The sequence below is a fragment of the Musa acuminata genome, chromosome BXJ3-10 (genome assembly GCF_036884655.1).
Source record: "Musa acuminata AAA Group cultivar baxijiao chromosome BXJ3-10, Cavendish_Baxijiao_AAA, whole genome shotgun sequence".
Taxonomy (NCBI): domain Eukaryota; kingdom Viridiplantae; phylum Streptophyta; class Magnoliopsida; order Zingiberales; family Musaceae; genus Musa; species Musa acuminata.
The window spans coordinates 457,474-480,510 of record NC_088358.1 but is presented as its reverse complement, the minus strand read 5'-3'; the positions used below and the strand labels follow the sequence as shown (position 1 = coordinate 480,510).

The 23,037-nt window shown below is 39.8% G+C and overlaps 1 protein-coding gene across 2 annotated transcripts in view; it reads left to right on the top strand.

Annotated features, from left to right (window-relative positions):
- The first annotated feature begins 22,293 nt into the window (after positions 1-22,293).
- The window catches only part of LOC135650942 (mitochondrial thiamine diphosphate carrier 2-like), an 81,629-nt gene continuing 80,885 nt past the window's right edge, over positions 22,294-23,037 (top strand). Inside the window, exon 1 of one of the 2 annotated variants that reach the window (XM_065170665.1) lies at positions 22,294-22,603. In XM_065170665.1, coding sequence (XP_065026737.1) covers positions 22,487-22,603 — 117 coding nt within the window. In that variant the 5' untranslated portion in view covers positions 22,294-22,486. The remainder of the gene's footprint in view (positions 22,604-23,037) is intronic. The other variant, XM_065170666.1, reaches the window with a different exon arrangement.

The following is a 23,037-nucleotide window of genomic DNA, read 5'->3' as shown; positions in this document are numbered from 1 at the left end:
GACACAGAATTACTAAGGGAAACCACTAGTGTCTCCCAACTTTCTAATAATAAACTGAGAAGTAACAATGCCTGCAACTCATCATCAAGAGACACTTTCATAGAGGATAACTGGTTAGTAATACTTTGCATTTCATTTAAATGCTTAGCAATAGAAGCACCCTCTCTATATTTTAGGTTCACAAGTTTTCTGATCAAAAAAGCTTTGTTGCCAGCTCTTTTTCTTTCATAGAGACTTTCTAACTTTTTCTAAAGAGAATATGCAAAAATTTCAGTAGAAACATGGTAAAAGACATTATCATCAAGCCACTGTCGAATAAACCCAATTGTTTTTCGATCTAACCTCTTCCACTCATCATTTGTCATAGTTGTGGGTTTTGCACTATCCCCCTGCAAAGGTCCATACAAATCTTTTCAATATAAGAGATCTTCTATTCTTGGTTTCTATATCATCCAATTGTTTCCATTTAAACTAATCATGCGAGAAACATTACTGGCCTCTATGTTCAAATACAAAAATTAAATCACCAAAACCCTTGCTCTGATACCAGTTGATGGAGATATAAAGCGGAATAACATTTATATATGAACAAATACTAGCAGACCATGATGCAGCAGAATTAAATTAAATCATAATCAAATAGAACATCAAGATATACGTGGAAACCACGGAGCAAACTAGAGATAATCCACTATGAGAATAATGAATATACAAATCTCAATCTATTGCCCTAAACCCTAGCAACAATCATAAGAGAACAACTGAGATACAAGGATCACGTCACTATCCACGATATCTAAAATCTCTCTAAGTAATCACAGCAAGAGTCTACTGTAGATTTGATCTAACTTGAGATGAGAACACTACTAGATGATTGAGAATAATCTCTCTGCGTTGTCCTTGTTTTCTTCCCTTTCTTTCTCTTGTTTTTCTACCTTTTTCTTCTCCTCTTTGCTGCTGCGAAGATCACCACGTTGCTGTCCTTTTCTGTCAAAAAACGTAACCACCTCCGTATAAAAACGTAGTCACCACACCCCCTTATATTGATCTAGAGTTAGATTAAGAAGGGGTGTAGATGACTAATAAAATGTATGTGGACTGAATATGAACTGTCAGCCCAATAGATGTGTCTTCTTGGGGCGCTAGACCATTTGTGCTTCAGGACCCGTGCTGAGAGCTCTTTGACTTTCCTTCGTGCAGGCAGCGGTCTTTCTCCATGAAGATTCCATTCCCTCTTTCGGTAAGCATCCAGTATCTCCGCAAGAAAGAGACTCCGGATGATTTTGTTTGCAAGGGGTAATAAATCATGGAGGTGATATCGAAGAATCGCATCCAAGCACTAATAGATAGAAATGAACCCATATGGACTAGATAAATAGGGGAGCCCCAGCTGTGTATCGCACTTATTCTGTATAAAGATGAGTCTCTATGGTAAAGATGCCTCTAATCAGTTTCCACTCTAAAAATTATATCGATAAAGGGCCTATATTATCTATCTTATCTATTTTATGCCTAATCCAGCCTATGTTGAACCAAGCTATAGATGGTTGAAGGCCTATGTTGAACCAAGCTATAGATTGTTGAAGCAAGAAGAGAATCATAGATTGATGTCACATAGTTCCATGTTGTATATTAGATTGCTGCATTGATTTCCTCTTCTATAGGGGTCTGTCTATCTCATCGGACACCTATTGCTTGGCCGCTTGCTTTACCAATTGGCTTTCAAGGACGTTATTGAGAATGGAGTCCAAACCAAAACCCATTCATTCATTTAGAATACTAGAATAGCGCTTAATTAGTTGGTGGCAACCAGGCGGAAACAGCCGAGACCCGACCCAACACCATATATCCTCTTCATCACATGAAGAAGGTAAATCCATGTAGTTTCTTGAGTTATACCGATGGTAATCAACGAGAATAGAAAAAGAAGGCTTGCACAGCTAGGCAGACGGGTCTCTCGCGCCGCCACTACTATACATCGAAGGAACATAACAAATAAGAATTTCGAAGACAGAATAAATAAGAATTCGCATGGTGGTTTGGAAAGATAAGATTGAAGCCTAGCAACATACTTTGAGTTTTCATATACATTGCCTCTCGCTCAACTAAAAATAAGACCTTCCGTCCATGTCCCTATGTCCAAAAGAGAAAAGAAAGAGGCTAGAGCACTGAAAATCCACCCGAGGCGCGAGAAACTATCCTATTAAGGAATTTATAAGTTGTGTGGTGTAGACCTATAATCCATTTAAGGGTTTCTGCCCTCTGTCAGTGCATTAGGATGTGTCTATTTCTATCTCTTGACTCGAAATAGGAGAGAGCTGGTTGGAGAAAAAGGATCTTAGAGTTTATAGGGTATCTCTTGACTCGAAATAGGAGAGCTGGTTAGTTGTCAAAAGGATCTTAGAGTTTATAGGGGTCGCCTTCTCTTCTTTCTTTCCATCAGAGTTATTTCACAAAGACTTGGTCATGGTAAGAGAGAAGGGGGCACAAGCACACATGAAGAGCGCTGTATAACAAAGAGTTGTATGCTGCCATTCAAGAAGGTCCCAAAATGAATCTATTAAATCTCGCTCAAGGTGTAGGTGCGATGATTGACTTCGACTTCACGAGCGAGGTAAGGGAAAAAAAGAATGGAATAAGCATCTTACTCTTTCATGCATACAAAATTTGGGACGATATTGCTCCGTTGGTATAACTCTGCTCTTGCTATTAGGTCGTTCCGACTACGGGTTAGATGTCTAATTGTCAAGGCGGTAAGAAAGAATATAGTAAGAAAGAATAAAGACAGTAAGAAAGAATTCAGAATATAAATAAATAAAAATTAATAGAATAATATAATATAAATAAATAAGAAATAATAGAATAGTATAATAAATATTGTAAGTATAATCAATATTGTCAGAAATAATAGAATAGTTTAATAAATATTGTAAGAAATAATAGAATAGTATATTGTATCTGAACCCGTGGCTCACTTTTCTAAGTAATGGGGAAGAGGACCGCGCTGAATGACTCCACTGAGACAAAAATAGAGGTTGAACGTAGAGGAGGTGCGTTGGTCTAATCTAATATGGATCTACCATGGACAATAGTTTGAGTAAGCGGCTCTCCTAGGGTTAACTCATCTGGTATCCCAGGGGTAGAGAAGAGGGGTATTTTCATAATTTAGATAAAAAATAGAAACTGAAATTTCTCAACTTCTGAGGGGCTAAATTATCTTTTGCCCAGAAAACCCTAATGCTCTCATCCTCCCCTGTTGTTGATGCTGTCGTCGCCTCCGCCATCCTGCTGGCGACGGGCTATGTGGCGGAGGGTGGGGTCGCTGCCCTCGCTTGCAGGCGGCATGCCCACTGGCGGCGCTGCCCCTGCAGCTAGGCGCCCCCGCGGGCTCCGTCGCCTCCGCGGGTGGGCGCCCCTGTGGGCGTCGTCCCCTCCGCGGGCGGTTCCGCTCGCAAGGCAGCACCCACAAGCGATGCTGTCTCGTCGGGCAGCCACCCCTGCTGGGTTTTTGCCCGCGGGAGCAGTGGCCACAGGCGTCGTTGCCCTGCGGCACGTCACCACACGGCGCCGCTGCCCTTGCGGCAATTGCTGCAGGCTGCCTGCCTGCACGTAGATGGCAGTGCTGCCATCTGTGACGGCAGCGAGGGCAGCAACAGTTGCTGCCCTTTTCTGCTTTTGCGTCAATGATTTTGACGTCAAAAACTTCTCCAAAACACAACACATGCAGTTTTAAACCAATCTATCGCACGAACAACCTGGCTCTGATACCACTATTGGGAAAATCTTTAGGGGCGACATCATATGCGCAGCGGAAGAACAAGAAAACAAAATCCCTGATTCCCAAAGAGATGTTCATCGTTGTGCAAAGATTGGTGCGCAAAATCCACGAAGCTGAAAAACTACGTATAGAATAGATTATGTTACCTAGGGAGATCATATATCCCTGTTTCCTTGCAGATCCTTAGGAGAGGGTAAAGGAGGTCAAGCGTCCTCCTCTCTAGCAGTGATCCACATAGCAGGGCTGCGACGACGCTCCTCAAAAACTCCAGGCCTACTCTGAGGTAGAGAGGGGAAGGAGAATATGAGAGGCAAGCAAAGGCTCTAGCCTGTGAGGCTCTGAATCCCTCCTATTTATAGAGGTCCCCTGTCAAACCCTAATGGATCCTCGCCTAGTGGGTATTGGATCTGCATCCAATAACCCAAGCCTTTTAGATTAGTGGATCTCTATCCAATAATCTCTCATGGGCTCTTATTGGATCTCATCCATGGGATCCAATAATTCAGGGGCTTATTGGATATCCAATAAGACAATGGCTCTGTCGGATATCTCATATCCGAACCTCTACTCATCGCAATGCCTACCATATGTGTGTGACCCTCTAGGCCCAATATTGAGCTGGCCGTGAGTCATACCTGTCAGAACTCCTTCTAACTCAGTGAATTATTATCTCTGTAATAATTCACTTGACTCATCAACTACGGACGTACTAGGCCACTATGTCGTAGTCCCCAAACGATACAAGGGAATCTAATCCATTGGACCTGTCTGTCCTCAGTTACCTTGTACCTATAGTCCCTCATCCATCTAATATCCCAGAGACCATATATCGAGTATGGTGCTATCAGACCCATACGGTTTCTACTCGAGTCTCGCTCTAATCGAATTCTCCTAGAGAACTATTTCTCTCTCAACCCGAATGACCCTGGCCAGGGATTTGTCTGAGCAAGAACACATTGGATATTTCTCTCATGACGTTGAGAGTGGATGATCCTCTATTAACACTCAATAGCCCTCGTAAGGTCGACTACCACTCCCAATGATCAGCTGTACTAGATCTGGGACAGCCAAACCTATAAGTCTGGTATCAAAGAGTGGAGCACTTATACAAGACATCCTTAGTGTCTCAAGTCTAAGGACCAGATATACCACTAGGACTATAGAATCACTGTTTGACAATAAGGCATCATTAACCATCCAGCATTCCGTAAGCGAATAAATCAGTGAACTCATTCTCCAATAAGCACCTATACTATATCCCTAGTGTCCCTAAACGAGCAATTATGAGACCAGCTGCATCCATCATATGGACGGGTATACAACACACCAGTCTGTCCGGTTATCACGATGTCCCTCTCGAGTAACCTATGACCAAAATTATTTAGGATATGTGTTTAAAGGTGAATCGATCTCATTTTCGTGATCTCATCACGATTCGATTCTCATTGCACAAATCCAAGGATATCACAATATATATATGCATATATGCAATAGTTATAAAGTGATATATACCAAAATATAATAAGAATAAAGATTCTGTATCAAGTCACACGTGCCATCACTCACATGATTGCCTTATTAGGCACCTATGACTAGCACCTCATCCATCTAATATCTCAGAGACCGTATACCGGGTATGGAGCAGTCAGACCCATACGGTTTCTACTCGAGTCTCACTCTAATCGGATTCTCTCAGAGAACTCTTTTTCTCTCAATCCGAATGACCCTGGCCAGGGATTTGTCAGAGCAAGAACACATGGGATATTCCTCTTATGACTCCGAGAGTGGATGATCCTCTATCGATACTCAATAGCCCTCGTAAGGTCGACTGCCACTCACAATGACCGATTGTACTAGATCTAAGACATCCAAACCTATAAGTTCGGTATCAAAGAATTGAGCACTCATACAGGACATCCTTGGTGTCTCAAGTCTAAGAACTAGATACACCATTGGGACTACAAAATCGTTCTTTGACCATAAGGCAACATCAACCATCCAATATTCTATAAGCGGATCAATCAGTGAACTCATTCTCCAATGAGCACTTGTACTGTATCCCTAGTGTCTCCACATGAGTAGCTATGAGACCAACTGCATCCATCATATGGACGGGTATACAGCACGCTAGTATATTCGGTTATCTCGATGTCCCTCTCGAGTAACCTACGACTGAGATTATTTAGGATCTGTGTTTAAAAGTGAATCGGTCTCATTATCGTGATCTCATCATGATTCGATTCACATTGCACAGATCTAAGGACATCACAATATATACATGCATATATGTAATAGTCAATATAAAGTGATAAATGCTAAAATATAATAAGTAAAAAAATTCTATGTCAAGTCACACGTGCCATCACTCACGTGATTGGCTTGTTGGGCACCTATGACTAGCACCTCATCCATCTAATATCCCAAAGGCCATATACCAGGCATGGTGCTGTCAGACCGACCCATAAGGTTTCTACTCGAGTCTCGCTTTAATCGGATTTTTCCGGAGAACTCTTTCTCTCTCAATCCGAATGACCTTGGCTAGGGACTTGTCTGAGCAAGAACACATGTGATATTCCTCTCATGATACCGAGATTGGATGATCCTCTATCGACACTCAATAGCCCTCGTAAGGTTAACTACCACTCCCGATAACTAATTGTGCTAGATCTAGGACATCCAAACCTATTAGTCAGGTATCAAAAAGTGGTGCACTCAGATATGACATCCTTGGTGTCTCAAGTCTAAGGACCAAATACACCACTGTGATTATAGAATCACTGTCTGACAATAAGGCATCATTAACCATCCAGCATTGTGTAAGCGGATCAATCAATGAACTCATTCCCCAATGAGCACCTGTATTACATCCTTAGTGTCCCAACATGAGCAGATATAAGACCAGCTACATCCATCATATGGACGGGTATACAACATACCAATCTATCCGGTTATCTCGATATCCCTTTCGAGTAACCTATGATCAGAGTTATTTAGGATCTGTGTTCAAAGGTGAATCGGTCTCATTATCGTGATCTCATCATGATCTGATTCACATTACACAGATCCAATGACATCACTATATATATATATATATATATATAATATGCAACAAACAATATAAAGCGATAAATACCAAAATATAATAAGCAAAAAGACTGCGTATCAAGTCACACATGTCATCACTCACGTGATTGGCTTACAGGGCACATATGACTAACAATCTCCCACTTGACCTAAAGCCAATCACCTATGTATCTAATCCCCATCAGACCCCTATGACACTCAAAGACAATCTGAGACAATGACTTTGTCAATAGATCTGCAATATTATCTTCGGATGGAACTCTTTCCACTACTACATCTCCTCGTGTCACGATCTCTCTCACCAGGTGGAACCTCCTCAGAACATTTCTGATGAGACCTAGGTTTCCTCATTTGAGCAATCGCCTCATTGTTGTCGCAATATAAGGAATCAGCTCCTCACTTCTTGGCATGACCCCTAGGTCTGTGATGAACTTCTTCATCCAAACTCCCTCCTTTGCTGCCTCTGTTATAGCAATGTACTCCGCTTTTGTGAGTTAGTAGTAGTATCTCGCTTGGAACTCTTCTAGGACACTGCTCCTCCATTCAGGGTATACATAAACCCTGAATTTAACTTACTATCATCGACATCGAATTGGAAACTCGAGTATGTGTAGCCTTGAACTCTAAGGCTACTATATCCATATACTAGTAAAAGATACTTAGTCCTTCTCAAGTACTTAAGGATATACTTTACTGCTTTCCAATGCTCCAGGCCTGGATCCGCCTGATACCTACTAGTGAAACTCAAAGCATGCAAAGTATCAGGCCTGGTATATAGCATGACATACATGATAGATCATATCACTAAGGCATAAGGTATCCTATCCATGTTCGCCCTTTCTTCAGGAGTCTTTGGGGACATACTTCTAGAAAGCGATATCTCATGTGTCATCGGTATGAGACATCTATTGAAATTTTCCATGACAAACATTTTGACAATGGTGTCTATGTACCTGGATTGGGATAAGCCAAGCATCATCTTGGATCTATCTCTATATATTTGAATCCCCAAGATATAGGATGCTTCCCCTAAGTCCTTCATGGAGAAATATCTAGATAACTAAGCTTTATTGTGGATAGCATTCCTACATCATTCCCAATGATCAGGATGTCATCCACATATAACATTAAGAAGGTGATAGCGCTCCCACTTATCTTCCTGTACACACAAAGCTCATCTTCGTTCTTAACGAAGTCATAAGATCTGATTGCGTTATCAAATCTTATGTTCCAACATCGGGAAACTTGCTTTAGTCTATAAATGGATCTAAGCAACCTGCACAACTTATATGGGCAATCCTTGGACATGAATTCCTCGAGCTATATCATATACACCTTCTTCTCGAGGTTGCCATTGAGGAATGCAGTTTTCATATCCATTTGTCAGATCTCATAATCATAGTGTGCTGTAATAACCAATAGAATTCGGATGGATTTTAGCATAGCTATAGGTGAGAAGGTTTTGTCATAGTCAACACCTTGTCTTTGACGATACTCATTCGCCACTAGCCTTGCGTTATAGGTCTCTACCTTTCCATCTACTCCTATCTTTTTCTTAAAGATCCACTTGCAACCGATAGGTACAATACTCTCGGGCGCATCAACTAGGTTCCAAACCTTATTGGAGTATATGGAATCCATCTCCTCCAATATGTCTGAAGATCAATATCCTCAAAATCCTCTCCTCTAATATGTCTCACATATCTCTCAAGAGGATGAGATACTTTGTCGGACCTATGTAAAGTTGAAACTTGTGTGTTAGATACCTGAATAGACTCGGGCTGTAGAGTGGTGCTTGAGCTATGTTCTCTAACCTCGCTCAACTATATCATGCTCCCACTGTCTCCACCAAGAATGTGATCCTTCTCAAGGAACACCGCTCTTTTAGCTACAAAGATCTTTTGATCCTCGGGATAATAAAAATAATACCCATAAGTTTCCTTAGGGTATCCCACAAACTTGCACCGCTCCGTCCTTGATTCTAATTTATCGAGGTTGTGTTTTGTAACATGGGCAGGGTAGCCCCAAATCTTAACAACCTTAAAATCGGGCTTCTTTCTTTTCCATATCTCATATGGTGTAGATACTACCGACTTAGTTGGAACTCTATTCAGAAGGTAAGCTGCGGTCTCTAGGACATATCCCTAGAATGAGATGGGTAGGTCAGTGAAACTCATCATGGGCCGTACCATATCTAATAGCGTATGATTCCTCTTTTCAGACACATCATTAAGTTGAGCTGTATAAGGAGGTGTCCATTGGGATAATATCCCATGGTCCTTGAGAAACTGAGTAAACTCTGTACTTAAGTACTCACATCCTCAATCAGATCGAAGAGTCTTGATACACTTTTCAATCTGGTTCTCCACTTCATTCTTATACTCTTTGAATTTCTCAAATGCCTTAGACTTGTACTTCATTAAGTACACATATCCATAACTTGATAATTTATCAGTAAAGGTAATGAAGTAGGAACAACCACTAATGATATGAGTTAAGATGGATCCACATATATCACTATATATGAGTTCCAACAACTCAGTGGCTCTATCTCCAGTTCCACTAAATAGAGAGTTTGTCAATTTTCCACGAAGGCAAAGCTCACAAGTTGCATATGTCTCATAGTCAAATGGATCTAGATATCCATCTTTTAATAATTTTTTAATTATTCCCACATGGATGTGACCTAACTAATAATGCCACAGGTATGCACTGTTCACCTCATCTCGTTTCCTCTTAGACACACTTATATTCATGATATTTGGAGTAGTGTCTAGCATAAACAAACTATTATGCAATGTTCCTCTCGTGATGGTCTCATCATCTAATAATATTGAACAACCATTGTTTTCAAAAACTAATTTATATCTACTAACTGTAATGAAAATAATGCTTTTGATAATAGAATTAACAAAATAACATGTATCTAATGCAATATTAGCTCCACCAAGCAGATGTAGGGCGACCTCGCCAACAGCCACTACAGTAACTTTTGCTTCATTGCCCATCTTGATGCCCATCTCATCTCTCGCCAATCTCCTAAGTCTTGCTAGAACCTGTGACAAATTACAAATTGTTGAATCTCGGATTTTGATAATGAAGTCAATTGTCATTTGTTGTCTAATCTATGTGTTGAGATAAGTGTGCAGGATTATCTACGATGAAAGTTAGACAAACAGCAGGAGTTGCGCCGGAGTCAAGTTCATGATCACATTGGAAGTTCGAGAGTTCGACGGAAGTTCGGACGGTCGTCAGAGGTTCTGCGAGAACAGATCCGAGAAGTCCAGAAGCTTGCCAAGCGAAGCTCGTCGGAACTTGCCAAGTGGATCGTCGTAAAGTCTAGGAGTTTGCCGGAAGTCCGCAGGAGCATCACCAAGGGTTCATCGGATGATCGACGGAAGTTCGTCGGAAACTCGCCGGAAGAAGCGATTGACGCACCGAAGCAAAGCTGCAGAAATTGTCTTAGATTTAATCGTAGTTAGCACGTTGATTAAGTTGGAAAATGGGAGGTGATCCCTTTGGCTTAATCTTGGGGCAATTGGGCCCCTAAAAGACTGAAATTGGGCCGAATGGAACTAACCATTCAGACCCTGATTGCACCAGGAGGTGCAACCGCCTAGGCCAGGAGGTGGCACCGCCTAGGCTAAGCCTCCCAGCGAGACTGGGCGGTGCAACCTCCCCAGCCGGGAGGTGGCACCGCCTGAGCTCAGTCTTCGAGCAAGACTGGGCGGTGCAACCTCCCTGACAGAGAGGTGGCACCGCCTGAGCTCAGTCTTCGAGCAAGACTGGGCGGTGCAACCTCCCTGACAGAGAGGTGGCACCGCCTGAGCTCGGTCTTCGAGCTCTGCCAGGCGGTGCAACCTCTCCAGTCAAGAGGTGCAACCGCTTGATCCCGGAATTTCGGGATTTGATCGTTTTGAGCTCGAAATTTGAATTGGGTTGGGGCCTATAAATACCCCACCCATTCAGCACTGAAGAGATATAGACCTACACCGAAATCTTGATCTTTTCTATGATTCTAAGAGCTCAAAAGTGTTGTAAAGCCTTTAAGTCTCCTCCTTCTGTTCTTCAAGTTCTTAAGTTGTAAAGTGAGGAGAGAAAGGTCTGTAAAGGTTGTCTCCTGAGCCTGTCAAAAGGAGAGAAACTGTAAAAGGGCAGTTGGCCTTCGCCTATTGAAGGAAGGCCTCTAGTTGACGTCGGTGACCTCATCGGTGGAGGAAGCCAAAAGTGGAGTAGGTCAAGACTGACCGAACCACTCTAAATCTCTGGTTTGCGTTTATTTTGAGCACTTTATCATTACTGCAAACCTCCTTCATAACTACTGCTTTCTGCGCTTTTATGAACAAGTTCTAAGTGCTATTCTTTCAAAATCTGCATTCAGACGTAAATCGGTGTTTTCGTACATTACAGTTTACGTTTACGTTTTGATTCTGCAAAACTGTCTTCTGCGTCTTCACGAACAAGTTTCTAAGTGCTGATCTTTCCAAATCTGTTTTCAAACGTAAACCAATGTTTTCGTGCGATATTTACATTGCAGTTTACGTTTACGCCTTGATTCTACAAAACTGTCTTCTGTGCTTTTACGAACGAGTTTCTAAGTTCAGATCCCTTTGAAACTGCGTCTAGACGTAAAATTGCGTTTAGACGTAAAACTGTCCAAATTGTGTTTAGACGTTTTAGATGTAAACTGAGTTTAGACGTAAATCTGAGTTTAGACGTAAATCTGCGTTTAGACGTAAATATGCGTTTAGACATAAATCTGCGTTTAGACGTAAAACTGCGTTTTAGACGTAAACTGAGTTTGGACGTAAATCTGCGTTTAGACGTAAATCTGCGTTTAGACGTAAATCTGCGTTTAGACGTAAAACTGCATTTAGACGCAAACTGCATTTAAACGTAAATTGTGTTTAGACGTAAACTACACTTAATCATAAGTTATCTTAGAGTCGGCTTTTGCTTCAAAACTAATTTTTATCGAACGAACGCAGCTTTTGTTTTTAATCGCAAAAAGATTTCCGCTGCACAAATTCACCCCCCCCTCTTAGTGCTCTCGATCCTAACAATTGGTATCAGAGCAAGGTTAACTCTCTAACGGATTAAAACCCAAAGAGAAATGGCATATACCGGAAACCAAGAGGGGTATTGTATTACTCGTCCACCCATGTTCAGTGGGACGGACTACACCTACTGGAAGACCCGAATGAGGATCTTTCTTATTTCTATGGATTTTGAACTGTGGAACCTTATCGAAAACGGTTTTTCAAAGTCTTCTCTTCCAATGATCGATTGGAATGAATTGGAGAAGAAGGCTTTCGCTCTTAATGCAAAGGCTATGAATGCCTTATTTTGTGCACTTGACAAAAACGAGTTCAACCGTGTTTCAACTTGTGAAACTGCATTTGATATTTGGCACACACTCGAAGTGACCCATGAGGGCACAAGTAGAGTAAAGGAGTCAAAAATCAATTTGCTGTTACATTCTTTCGAACTTTTTCGGATGAAACCGAGTGAAACCATTGGCGACATGTTTACCCATTTCACGGATGTCGTTAACGGTCTAAAAGGACTCGGAAAGAGCTTTTCGGATTTTGAGCTTGTTAATAAGATACTAAGATCCCTTCCTAAGAGTTGGGATCCTAAAGTCACGGCTATTCAAGAGGCAAAAGATCTACGAAATTTCCCTCTTGAAGAATTAATCGGGTCATTAATGACCTACGAAATGACTTGTAAAGCTCATGAAGAGCAAGAAGACATCCTTCCAAAGAACAGGAAGGATATGGCACTCAAAACTTCTGAAGATCACTTGAGAGAAAACTCAAGTGATGAGGACTGTGACGACGACTTGGCACTTCTAACTAGAAAATTTAAAAAATTCATTAAAAGAAACAAGTTTAAGAATGATACTAAAAATAAACTTGAACCCAAGAAGGATCAAGTTATTTGCTATGAGTGCAAAAAGCCGAGACACTACAAGAGTGATTGTCCCCAAGCCAAAAAGAGAACAACAAAGAAGAAAGCACTCAAAGCAACATGGGATGATTCGAGCGCATCTGAGGAAGAGGAGTCCAACACCGAGCAAGTTGCTCATTACGCCTTAATGGCTATTGGAGAGGAGGTAACGAATTCATTAAATGCTGATTTATCTTTTGATGAATTATTAAATGCTTTCAATGACTTATTTGACGAATGCAAGAGTATCAGTAGAAAATATAAATTGCTGAAAAAGGTGCATGATAGTCTTACTTGTGAGTTTGACAAGTTAAAAGTTGAAAGTCATGATAGTTTAAATTCATGTACCAAATGTCATGATTTAGAAACTTTCCAAAAAGAAAACCTGCTACTCAAGGATACCTTGAAGAAATTCGAGGTTGGTAGCAAGTCATTAAACATGATCCTTACAAATAAGGGTCACGTTCCCAAAAGAAGTGGAATTGGATTCGTGAGAAGTTCTCACCAAAATCCAACCACCTTCATAAAAGGCTCCATCTTACATGTTCAACATCAAAACAAATGCAACTTTTGTTGCAAATTTGGACACAAGACACATTATTGTCCATTCAAGAAAATAAGTCCAAACAAATTGATTTGGGTTCCTAAAGGAACCATGACAAATTCTATGCAACATGATAGAAAATATAGATCTATTTATAAGGCACCCAAAAGCAAATGGGTACCTAAAAATTATCCTTTCTTGTAGAAACCCACACCATCCCAAGCTAGGAACAAGAGATGGTATCTTGATAGTGGATGCTCAAGGCATATGACCGGAGATCCATCTCAATTCTCTAAGCTCTCTAGCATAGATGAAAGCTATGTTACCTTCGGAGACAACAACAAGGGTAAAATCATTGGCAAAGGAACCATAGGTAACAAATCCAACTTTTTTATTGAAGATGTCTTGTTACTTGATGGTTTAAAACATAACCTCTTGAGCATTAGTCAATTATGTGATAAAGGATACATTGTCAAATTCGAATCCAATGCTTGTATCATTGAAAAACCCCATAAAAACAAGTCTATGATTGCATTAAAACAAAATAACATATACACTATTGACATCAATGACTTGTGTAATGAAATGTGTTTTTCAGTTTTAAATGAAGATGCTTGGCTATGGCATAGAAAATTAGGTCATGCTAGCATGAAACTAATCACTCAAATATCATCTAAAGAACTTGTAAGAGGAATTCCTCATATCAAGTTCATCAAAGAAAATGTATGTGATGCTTGCCAATTAGGTAAACAGATTAAGGGTAGTTTCAAGACTAAAAATCAAATAAGCACCTCTAGGCCCTTATAATTGATCCATATGGACTTGTTTGGACCAATCTCTTCATCAAGTCTAGGAGGTAGCAAATATGCCTTTGTCATTGTTGATGACTATAGCAAATATACATGGACCTACTTCTTAAAACAAAAAAATGAATGCTTTAGATATTTTACCAAGTTCTGTAAACTTGTTCAAAATGAGAAGGGTTCTATGATTTCATCAACAAGAAGCGATCATGGTGGAGAATTTCAAAACCACGATTTCCAAGAATTCTGTGAACTCAATGGATATAACCATAATTTCTCTACTCCAAGAAATCCTCAACAAAATGGGGTAGTAGAAAGAAAAAATCGAAATCTACAAGAAATGGCAAGAACCATGTTGAATGAACACAGCCTACCCAAATACTTTTGGGCCGAAGCCGTAAACACTGCATGCTATATTTTGAATGCTATATTTTGAATAGAGTACTAGTAAGACCCTTACTCACCAAAACTCCTTATGAGTTATGGAATAACAAAAAACCCAATGTTTCATATTTTAAAGTCTTTGGGTGTAAGTGTTTTATCTTAAATGAAAAGGATAACTTAGGAAAATTTGATGCTAAATCCGATGAAGGAATCTTTCTTGGTTATTCTTCGGTTTCTAAAGCTTTTCGTATCTTCAATAAAAGAACTTTAATTATTGAAGAATCCATTCATGTTGTTTTTAATGAGATTTCCGAAATTAAGAAAAATGATCTTGATGATGATGTTAATTTTGATTCCTTAAACTTAAATGAAACCCCTTCTCCAACTAGCAACTTGAATGCATCCACTTCCGAAACATCCGTACCCAAGGATTGGAAGTATGTAGATGCTCATCCTAAGGAGCTAATATTAGGAGACAGATCAAAGGGGGTTTAAACACGATCTTCTTTTAAAAATTTTTGTGCCAACGCCGCCTTTCTCTCCCAAATTGAACCCAAATGCGTTGATGAAGCCATGAAAGATGATTCATGGATTATCACAATGCAAGATGAATTGAATCAGTTTGAGAGAAATGAGGTGTGGACGCTTGTTCCTAGGCCAAATGACCATTTAGTAATTGGTACTAAATGGGTTTTTAGAAACAAGCAAGATGAAAATGGTATCGTGGTTAGAAACAAGGCTAGATTAGTGGCCAAAGGTTTCAACCAAGAAAAAGGTATCGATTACGAAGAAACCTTCGCACCTGTGGCTCGATTGGAAGCCATAAGGATGCTCCTTGCCTACGCTAGTAGTAATAATTTTAAGTTATTTCAAATGGATGTTAAAAGCGCTTTTTTAAATGGCTTTATTTCCGAAGAAGTTTATGTTGAACAACCTCCTGGATTTGAAAATAATAGCCTCCCTAATCATGTGTTCAGATTAACTAAAGCTCTCTATGGTTTAAAACAAGCCCCAAGGGCTTGGTATGAGAGACTTAGTTCTTTTCTTATCAAAAATAACTTCACAAAAGGCAAGGTTGATACTACATTATTTATCAAGAATTTTGAAAATAATTTTCTTATTGTTCAGATTTATGTTGATGATATTATCTTTGGCTCTACAAATGAATCTCTTTGTGAATCTTTTGCTAAAACTATGAGTCTTGAATTCGAAATGAGCTTAATGGGAGAATTAACATTCTTCTTATGTTTACAAATCAAACAACTAAGCAATGGCATCTTTATTAGTCAAACTAAATATGCCATGAGTGTATTAAAAAGGTTCAATATGAACAACTCAAAGGCTAGTAACACTCCTATGAGCACCTCCACTAAGTTAGAACTTGATGAAAGTGGAGAAAGCTTTGATCAAAAAACTTATAGGGGTATGATAGGAAGTTTACTTTACCTCACTGCAACCAGACCAGACATCATGTTCAGTGTAGGACTTTGTGCTAGATTTCAATCAAACCCTAAGATATCTCATCTCAAAGCAGTTAAAAGAATATTTAGATATCTTAATGGTACCACAAATCTAGGATTATGGTACCCAAAATTAGAGAATTTTGAGTTAATTGCTTATGCTGATGCAGACTTTGCTGGTTGTAGATTAGATAGAAAAAGCACATCAGGATCATGTCAATTCTTAGGACATGCCCTTGTTTCCTGGTCATCAAAGAAACAAAAACTCGGTTGCACTATCAACAACCGAAGCTGAATATATTGCAGCAAGTGCATGCTGTGCACAAGTTGTATGGATGAAAAACACTTTAGAAGATTACAAAGTTAATCTTAAAGATATTCCCATTAAATGTGATAACACGAGTGCAATTTGTTTAACCAAGAATCCTATACAACATTCAAGAACAAAACATATTGATATTAGACATCACTTTATACGAGATCATGTCACTAATCATGACGTAACCATAGAATTCATTGACACTAAACATCAACTAGCTGACATTTTTACAAAACCTCTAAGTGAAGAACAATTTGATTTCATAAGAAGAGAATTAGGAATGTTGATATGTCCGAATAGATAAACTTGCTAAAATTATTTTTCGGACTATATTGCATCACTTGATTGCCATGTTTCTATGTGAAAATCTACAACAAAATCTTGTCCGAATGCATCTTATTTATTCGAATGCTATAAAACAGATTTTCTCGTACACTTTCATGAATAAATTTGATGAAGTGATATGTATGTACTCCAAAATTCCTCTATAAGCTTTTAAAGCAATCTTTATAAAGGGGGAAGAAGTTTTTAAAGCAATCTACGTAAAATTCCTCTATAAGCTTGCTAATATTTATTTTCCTGGTATCATAATTACTATGCTTTTTGTTGATGACAAAGGGGGAGAAATATATGAATTGATAAACACTGCTATGATTATGCCATCCTTGCATCATCAAGAAATATATGAACATATGAACATGTGCTGAAGTTTGCATTATGCCCTAAATTGATCATGTGAAGAAAATGCAAAACTTACTAGAATACTTCAAATGTGTGCATCATGTAATAGTGTTTCACAGCTTTATATGATAATGTTTAAACTACATGATGAATAGTTATAAACACAATCATACAAACTTGTTGATGTATGTCAAGCCTTGACATCATCTTTGAAGAGATACATCATGATGAGTATCATGATGGGAGTATTGATAAGTTTAACTGATCTAACTTATCAATACGTCACTTGAATTCTTAGGTCTTGAATTCAAGATTGACTTATCTCAACTATGGCATATAGACAGGGGGAGTTAAGGATAACTCAATTATCAATTGATTGTCATCATCAAAAAGGGGGAGATTGTTGAATCTCGGATTTTGATGATGAAGTCAATTGTCATTTGTTGTCTAATCTATGTGTTAAGATAAGTGTGCAGGATTATCTACGATGAAAGTTAGACAAGCAGCAGGAGTTGTGCCGGAGTCAAGTTCATGATCACATTGGAAGTTCGAGAGTTCGACGGAAGTTCGGACGATCGTCGGAGGTTCTGCGAGAACAGATCCGAGAAGTCCAGAAGCTTGCCAAGCAAAGCTCGTCGGAACTTGCCAAGTGGATCGTCGCAAAGTCCAGGAGTTTGCCAGAAGTCCGCAGGAGCATCACCGAGGATTCATCGGATGATCGACGGAAGTTCGCCGGAAACTCGCCGAAAGAAGCGATTGACGCACCGAAGCAAAGCTGCAGAAATTGTCTTAGATTTAATCGTAGTTAGCACGTTGATTAAGTTGGAAAATGGGAGGTGATCCCTTTGGCTTAATCTTGGGGCAATTGGGCCCCTGAAAGACTGAAATTGGGCCGAATGGAACTAACCATTCGGACCCTGATTGCACCAGGAGGTGCAACCGCCTAGGCCAGGAGGTGGCACCGCCTGGGCTAAGCCTCCCAGCGAGACTGGGCAGTGCAACCTCCCCATCCGGGAGGTGGCACCGCCTGAGCTCAGTCTTCGAGCAAGACTGGGCGGTGCAACCTCCCTGATAGAGAGGTGGCACCGCCTGAGCTCAATCTTCGAGCAAGACTGGGTGGTGCAACCTCCCTGACAGAGAGGTGGCACCACCTGAGCTCGGTCTTCGAGCTCTGCCAGGCGGTGCAACCTCTCCAGTCAAGAGGTGCAACCGCCTGATCCCGGAATTCCGGGATTTGATCGTTTTGAGCTCGAAATTTGAATTGGGTTGGGGCCTATAAATACCCCACCCATTCAGCACTGAAGAGATATAGACCTACACCGAAATCTTGATCTTTTCTGTGATTCTAAGAGCTCAAAAGTGTTGTAAAGCCTTTAAGTCTCCTTCTTCTGTTCTTCAAGTTCTTAAGTTGTAAAGTGAGGAGAGAAAGGTCTGTAAAGGTTGTCTCCTGAGCCTGTCAAAAGGAGAGAAACTGTAAAAGGGCAGTTGGCCTTCGCCTATTGAAGGAAGGCCTCTAGTTGACGTCGGTGACCTCGTCGGTGGAGGAAGCCAAAAGTGGAGTAGGTCAAGACTGACCGAACCACTCTAAATCTCTGGTTTGCGTTTATTTTGAGCACTTTATCATTACTGCAAACCTCCTTCATAACTACTGCTTTCTACGCTTTTACGAACAAGTTCTAAGTGCTGTTCTTTCAGAATCTGCATTCAGACGTAAATCGGTGTTTTCGTACATTACAGTTTACGTTTACGTTTTGATTCTGCAAAACTGTCTTCTGCGTCTTCACGAACAAGTTTCTAAGTGCTGATCTTTCCAAATCTGTTTTCAGACGTAAACCAGTGTTTTCATGCGATATTTACATTGCAGTTTACGTTTACGCCTTGATTCTGCAAAACTGTCTTCTGCGCTTTTACGAACGAGTTTCTAAGTTCAGATCCCTTTGAAACTGCGTCTAGACGTAAAATTGCGTTTAGACGTAAAACTGTCCAAACTGTGTTTAGACGTTTTAGACGTAAACTGAGTTTAGACGTAAATCTGAGTTTAGATGTAAATCTGCGTTTAGACGTAAATCTGCGTTTAGACGTAAAACTGCGTTTTAGACGTAAACTGAGTTTGGACGTAAATCTGCGTTTAGACGTAAATCTGCGTTTAGACGTAAATCTGCGTTTAGACGCAAACTGCATTTAAACGTAAATTGTGTTTAGACGTAAACTACACTTAATCATAAGTTATCTTAGAGTCGGCTTTTGCTTCAAAACTGATTTTTATCGAACGAATGCAGCTTTTGTTTTTAATCGCAAAAAGATTTCCGCTGCACTAATTCACCCCCCCCTCTTAGTGCTCTCGATCCTAACACAAATGTGATAAGCACTACCAGTATCTAATACCCAAGTGTTATAATAAGATTCTAATAAATGTAGACTGATCATGAATGTACCTGAAGTTTCTTTAAGCTTTTGTTTCGCCTTCTCTGCAAGGTACATTTTGTAATTCCTCTTCTAGTGCCCATCTTTTCCATAGTAGAAGTACTGACCTTTATTCTTTGTTGGGTCTTTCTTAGCAACATTTGCTTTACCTGGTCTGCCCTTATCCTTGCCCTTCTTAAGGGACTTTTTTTTTTCTTTTTTTTTTCTGGTCTCACCAGTGTAGAGAACTGGCTTCTCTTTCTCGATAGTGCTCTCTGCCTCCCTCAACATATTAAGGAGCTCTGGGAAAGTCATATCAAGCTTGTTCATATTAAAATTCATTATAAACTATGAAAAGGAATTTGGTAGGGATTGAAGCACAAGATCTATACACAGGTTATTCTCTAGGACCATTCCTAGATTTATGAGTTTCTCTATCCACTCTATCATCTTTAGGATATGGTAGAACTTATGTCCCTTTAGTCATTCTAGTACGGAAGAGGCTCTTGAATATCTCATATCGTTGAGTCCTTCCCTGTTCCTCAAACAGTTTATGGACATGTAGGAGAATGGATCTGACATTCATCTTTTCATGTTGTCTCTGTAGCTCAAGAGTCATGGAGCCCAATATGTAACATTGAGCAAGAGTGGAGTCATCAATGTACTTCACGTAGCGAGCGATCTCATCCTCGCTTGCGCCTTCCTCGGGCGTGGGCATTATTGTATCAAGGACATACAAGATTTTCTCCATCGTGAGAACAATTCTCAAATTGCAGAGATAATCCATATAATTTGGACCAGTGAGACGATTGACATCAAGTATGCCACGTAAAGAATTTGAAAATGATATTTTTCTGAAAATAAAGATGAAGCAGAAGTAAATAACATGTAGATTTTACAGAAAATAAATAATCAAGATATAGACTTCTATCTTAATATGCTCCAATTATTTTATTGACGAGTCATGCGACACCCTCAGCATATGAAACGGAAGTCTCCGGCAGACTTCTAGTATGGATTAGAATCCAATCAGTGTTTTAGTGTAACCTCGAGGGACTCGACCAATCACACTAAGCCCAAAAGATAGACAACTCTTGTCGATCACAACTCCTAGTGATTGCCATCTTGTTCAGCCTCCAAATCGTCATGGTCTCGAGGGACTCGACCAACCATGATGTTCGGTTAAGTCAACACCATCGTTTTAATATAAGTCTGATTCGATGATATACCCTCGAGAGACTCGACCAAGCATACCATATCCTCAGGTCACTAGTGACATCTTTATGTTGTAAGCAAGATAGCGAATCACAATATAGGTGAGCCTTGAGGGACTCGACCAACTCAACTTGCATCGAGAATCAGTCCCTACCTATAATGATGGAAGGTCACATGGGTCAATCTAATTACTTCATATTTACTTACCTAATATTGTAAAGAGAGGGGTTTCTTTGATTTGGTCTCCTAATATAATATGTCACACACATACATATTTAATATATATGTATATATATATACATGTATATATATATACATATATATATATACATGTATATATATATACATATATAGTAGGTGTATAAGTAATTATATATTACATGAGCAATCACACCATATGATTTGGACCATAACCTAATGTGATCAGACCCAAGCTAGTGGGCCTAATTACTCACATCAAGATTTATGTGTGTAGTAGTGCATCTTCATGCCCTGTGATCATCCATCTCGTCCTTATCGGTTCTATCGACATCTCGACTCATCTCCATGCATCGCGATTGTCCATCTCGTGGGTCCCGCTATCGCATCCATGCTCCTACTATACTTCCTCGTGTGATTACAACTTAATTATAGGTACATATGCCCGACAATAAACAAGAAATAAAATAGAGACTCGTATGCCCCAATAATAATAATCACAAGTACACACATCACACGGTTTATGATCATCCATCAACACATTATACATCACATGTAAATATTATTTTATAGGAATATTAGATAATAATAAAAATAATAATTAATTAAAATTTTTAATTAATTAATATTTTCTGAAAATCAGGGACATGTAGAAACATTTTTGAATTATGAGAGATATTTTTATAATTTGGATAGAAAGATAGAATATGAAATTTCTAAAATACTAAGGGGCAAAACTATCTTTTGCCTGAAAATGCCATAATCAATGCCCGCAAGCGGCACCCGCGAGTGCCGACGTCGCCCCTTGCATGCCGTAAGCGGCTCTGCTTGCGTGCGATCGGTCGCCTGCGGCTGCAACTGTGTGCAGCAACAATTGCTACGCACAAGCGACTTGCCTGCAATGATGGCAGGCTGCATTTTACCCCTATAAATTTATAAAATTTCAATTATGTCCTTTTTGTATTTATCTTATCTATTCAACTTTCTAAATAAGAGTAAATGCACTTCTCGATATTTGTAACAAAAAAAAATCGAACAAGAGTTTTCTTCTAGTTTTCAACTTTTTAAAAAACTGCATTCAAGGTTAAGATTTTGAATCAAAGGATATATGTAAAATTTCATTTTTAGTTCAGTTTTTTCAAATAAACTAAACTAATAAACAAATTGGTTCAAACAAGTATATACTTATTTGCCAGATTATATCCGCTATGGAGGGCCGGATCGGGTCGGATGGGACCCAATCTGTTGTGACCGGCCTTAATATAGTCCAAGATGGTACATGGGATACTTAGCTTGACCGAAACCATCCGACCCATCTGAATCACATACCCAACCCCGCGTGGAATTTATTTGACTTTCCAAAGTTCGACAAAAGAAAGAAAGAAAAAAAAAGAGACGAATAAAAACCGGGCGAGTAAAAGAACGGGTCTCTATTAAATACTAACAACAAGCCGTCTCTCGGCCTATCTTTTTCCTTTATTTGCCCTTTTCCAGCGGTGGTGTCTTGTCTCTTCGCCTCGTCTCGAACCCCAAATCCCTCACGTGCATCGCCTCTTCTTTTGTTGTCCGAGGCGATCCCGTCATATCCCAACTCGCTTGATCGTGGAACTCCACTTTCTTGCTCCGTGCCTTTTCGGGGCTCTAGGGGACTTTAGGTATTCGTGGTGGATGGAGGAGCCGGGGCAGTTGAAGCGAGCGCTGGTCGATTCTCTGGCCGGCGCCGTCTCTGGTGGGATCTCCAGGACGGTGACTTCGCCGTTGGATGTGATCAAGATTAGGTTTCAGGTGCGTCTCCGTTTCGGTGGATTTACCTTTTTTTGTTCTTTATTATGCATTCAGTTTGTTTCTGTGATGCGATTTTTCTTATAATCAAAATTTTCTCTGTTTGAAAGAATTAGCGTGAACGAAAATTAGTTCATATTATAAAGAATCGCTGTAATGTAGGTCTAAGGTTTGTGTAAAGGGCAGAAGATTTGGTATGATAGGTTGTTTCCCAGCAGGAGAGAGGTTATTTTGCTGGTCTGGTGGTGGTTTGTACTATGGTCCCTTGTGTTCTAATGCTATTATATTAGTACTGTTTATTCTGCTTTCTTAACTGGGTGTGTGTAAACTTTACATCGAACATATACCTGGTTAAAGCCAGACTACTAAATTCTTGACAACATCCGATATGAGAACAACTCTTAATTTTATTATGATATCCCGTAAAGGGTTGTTAT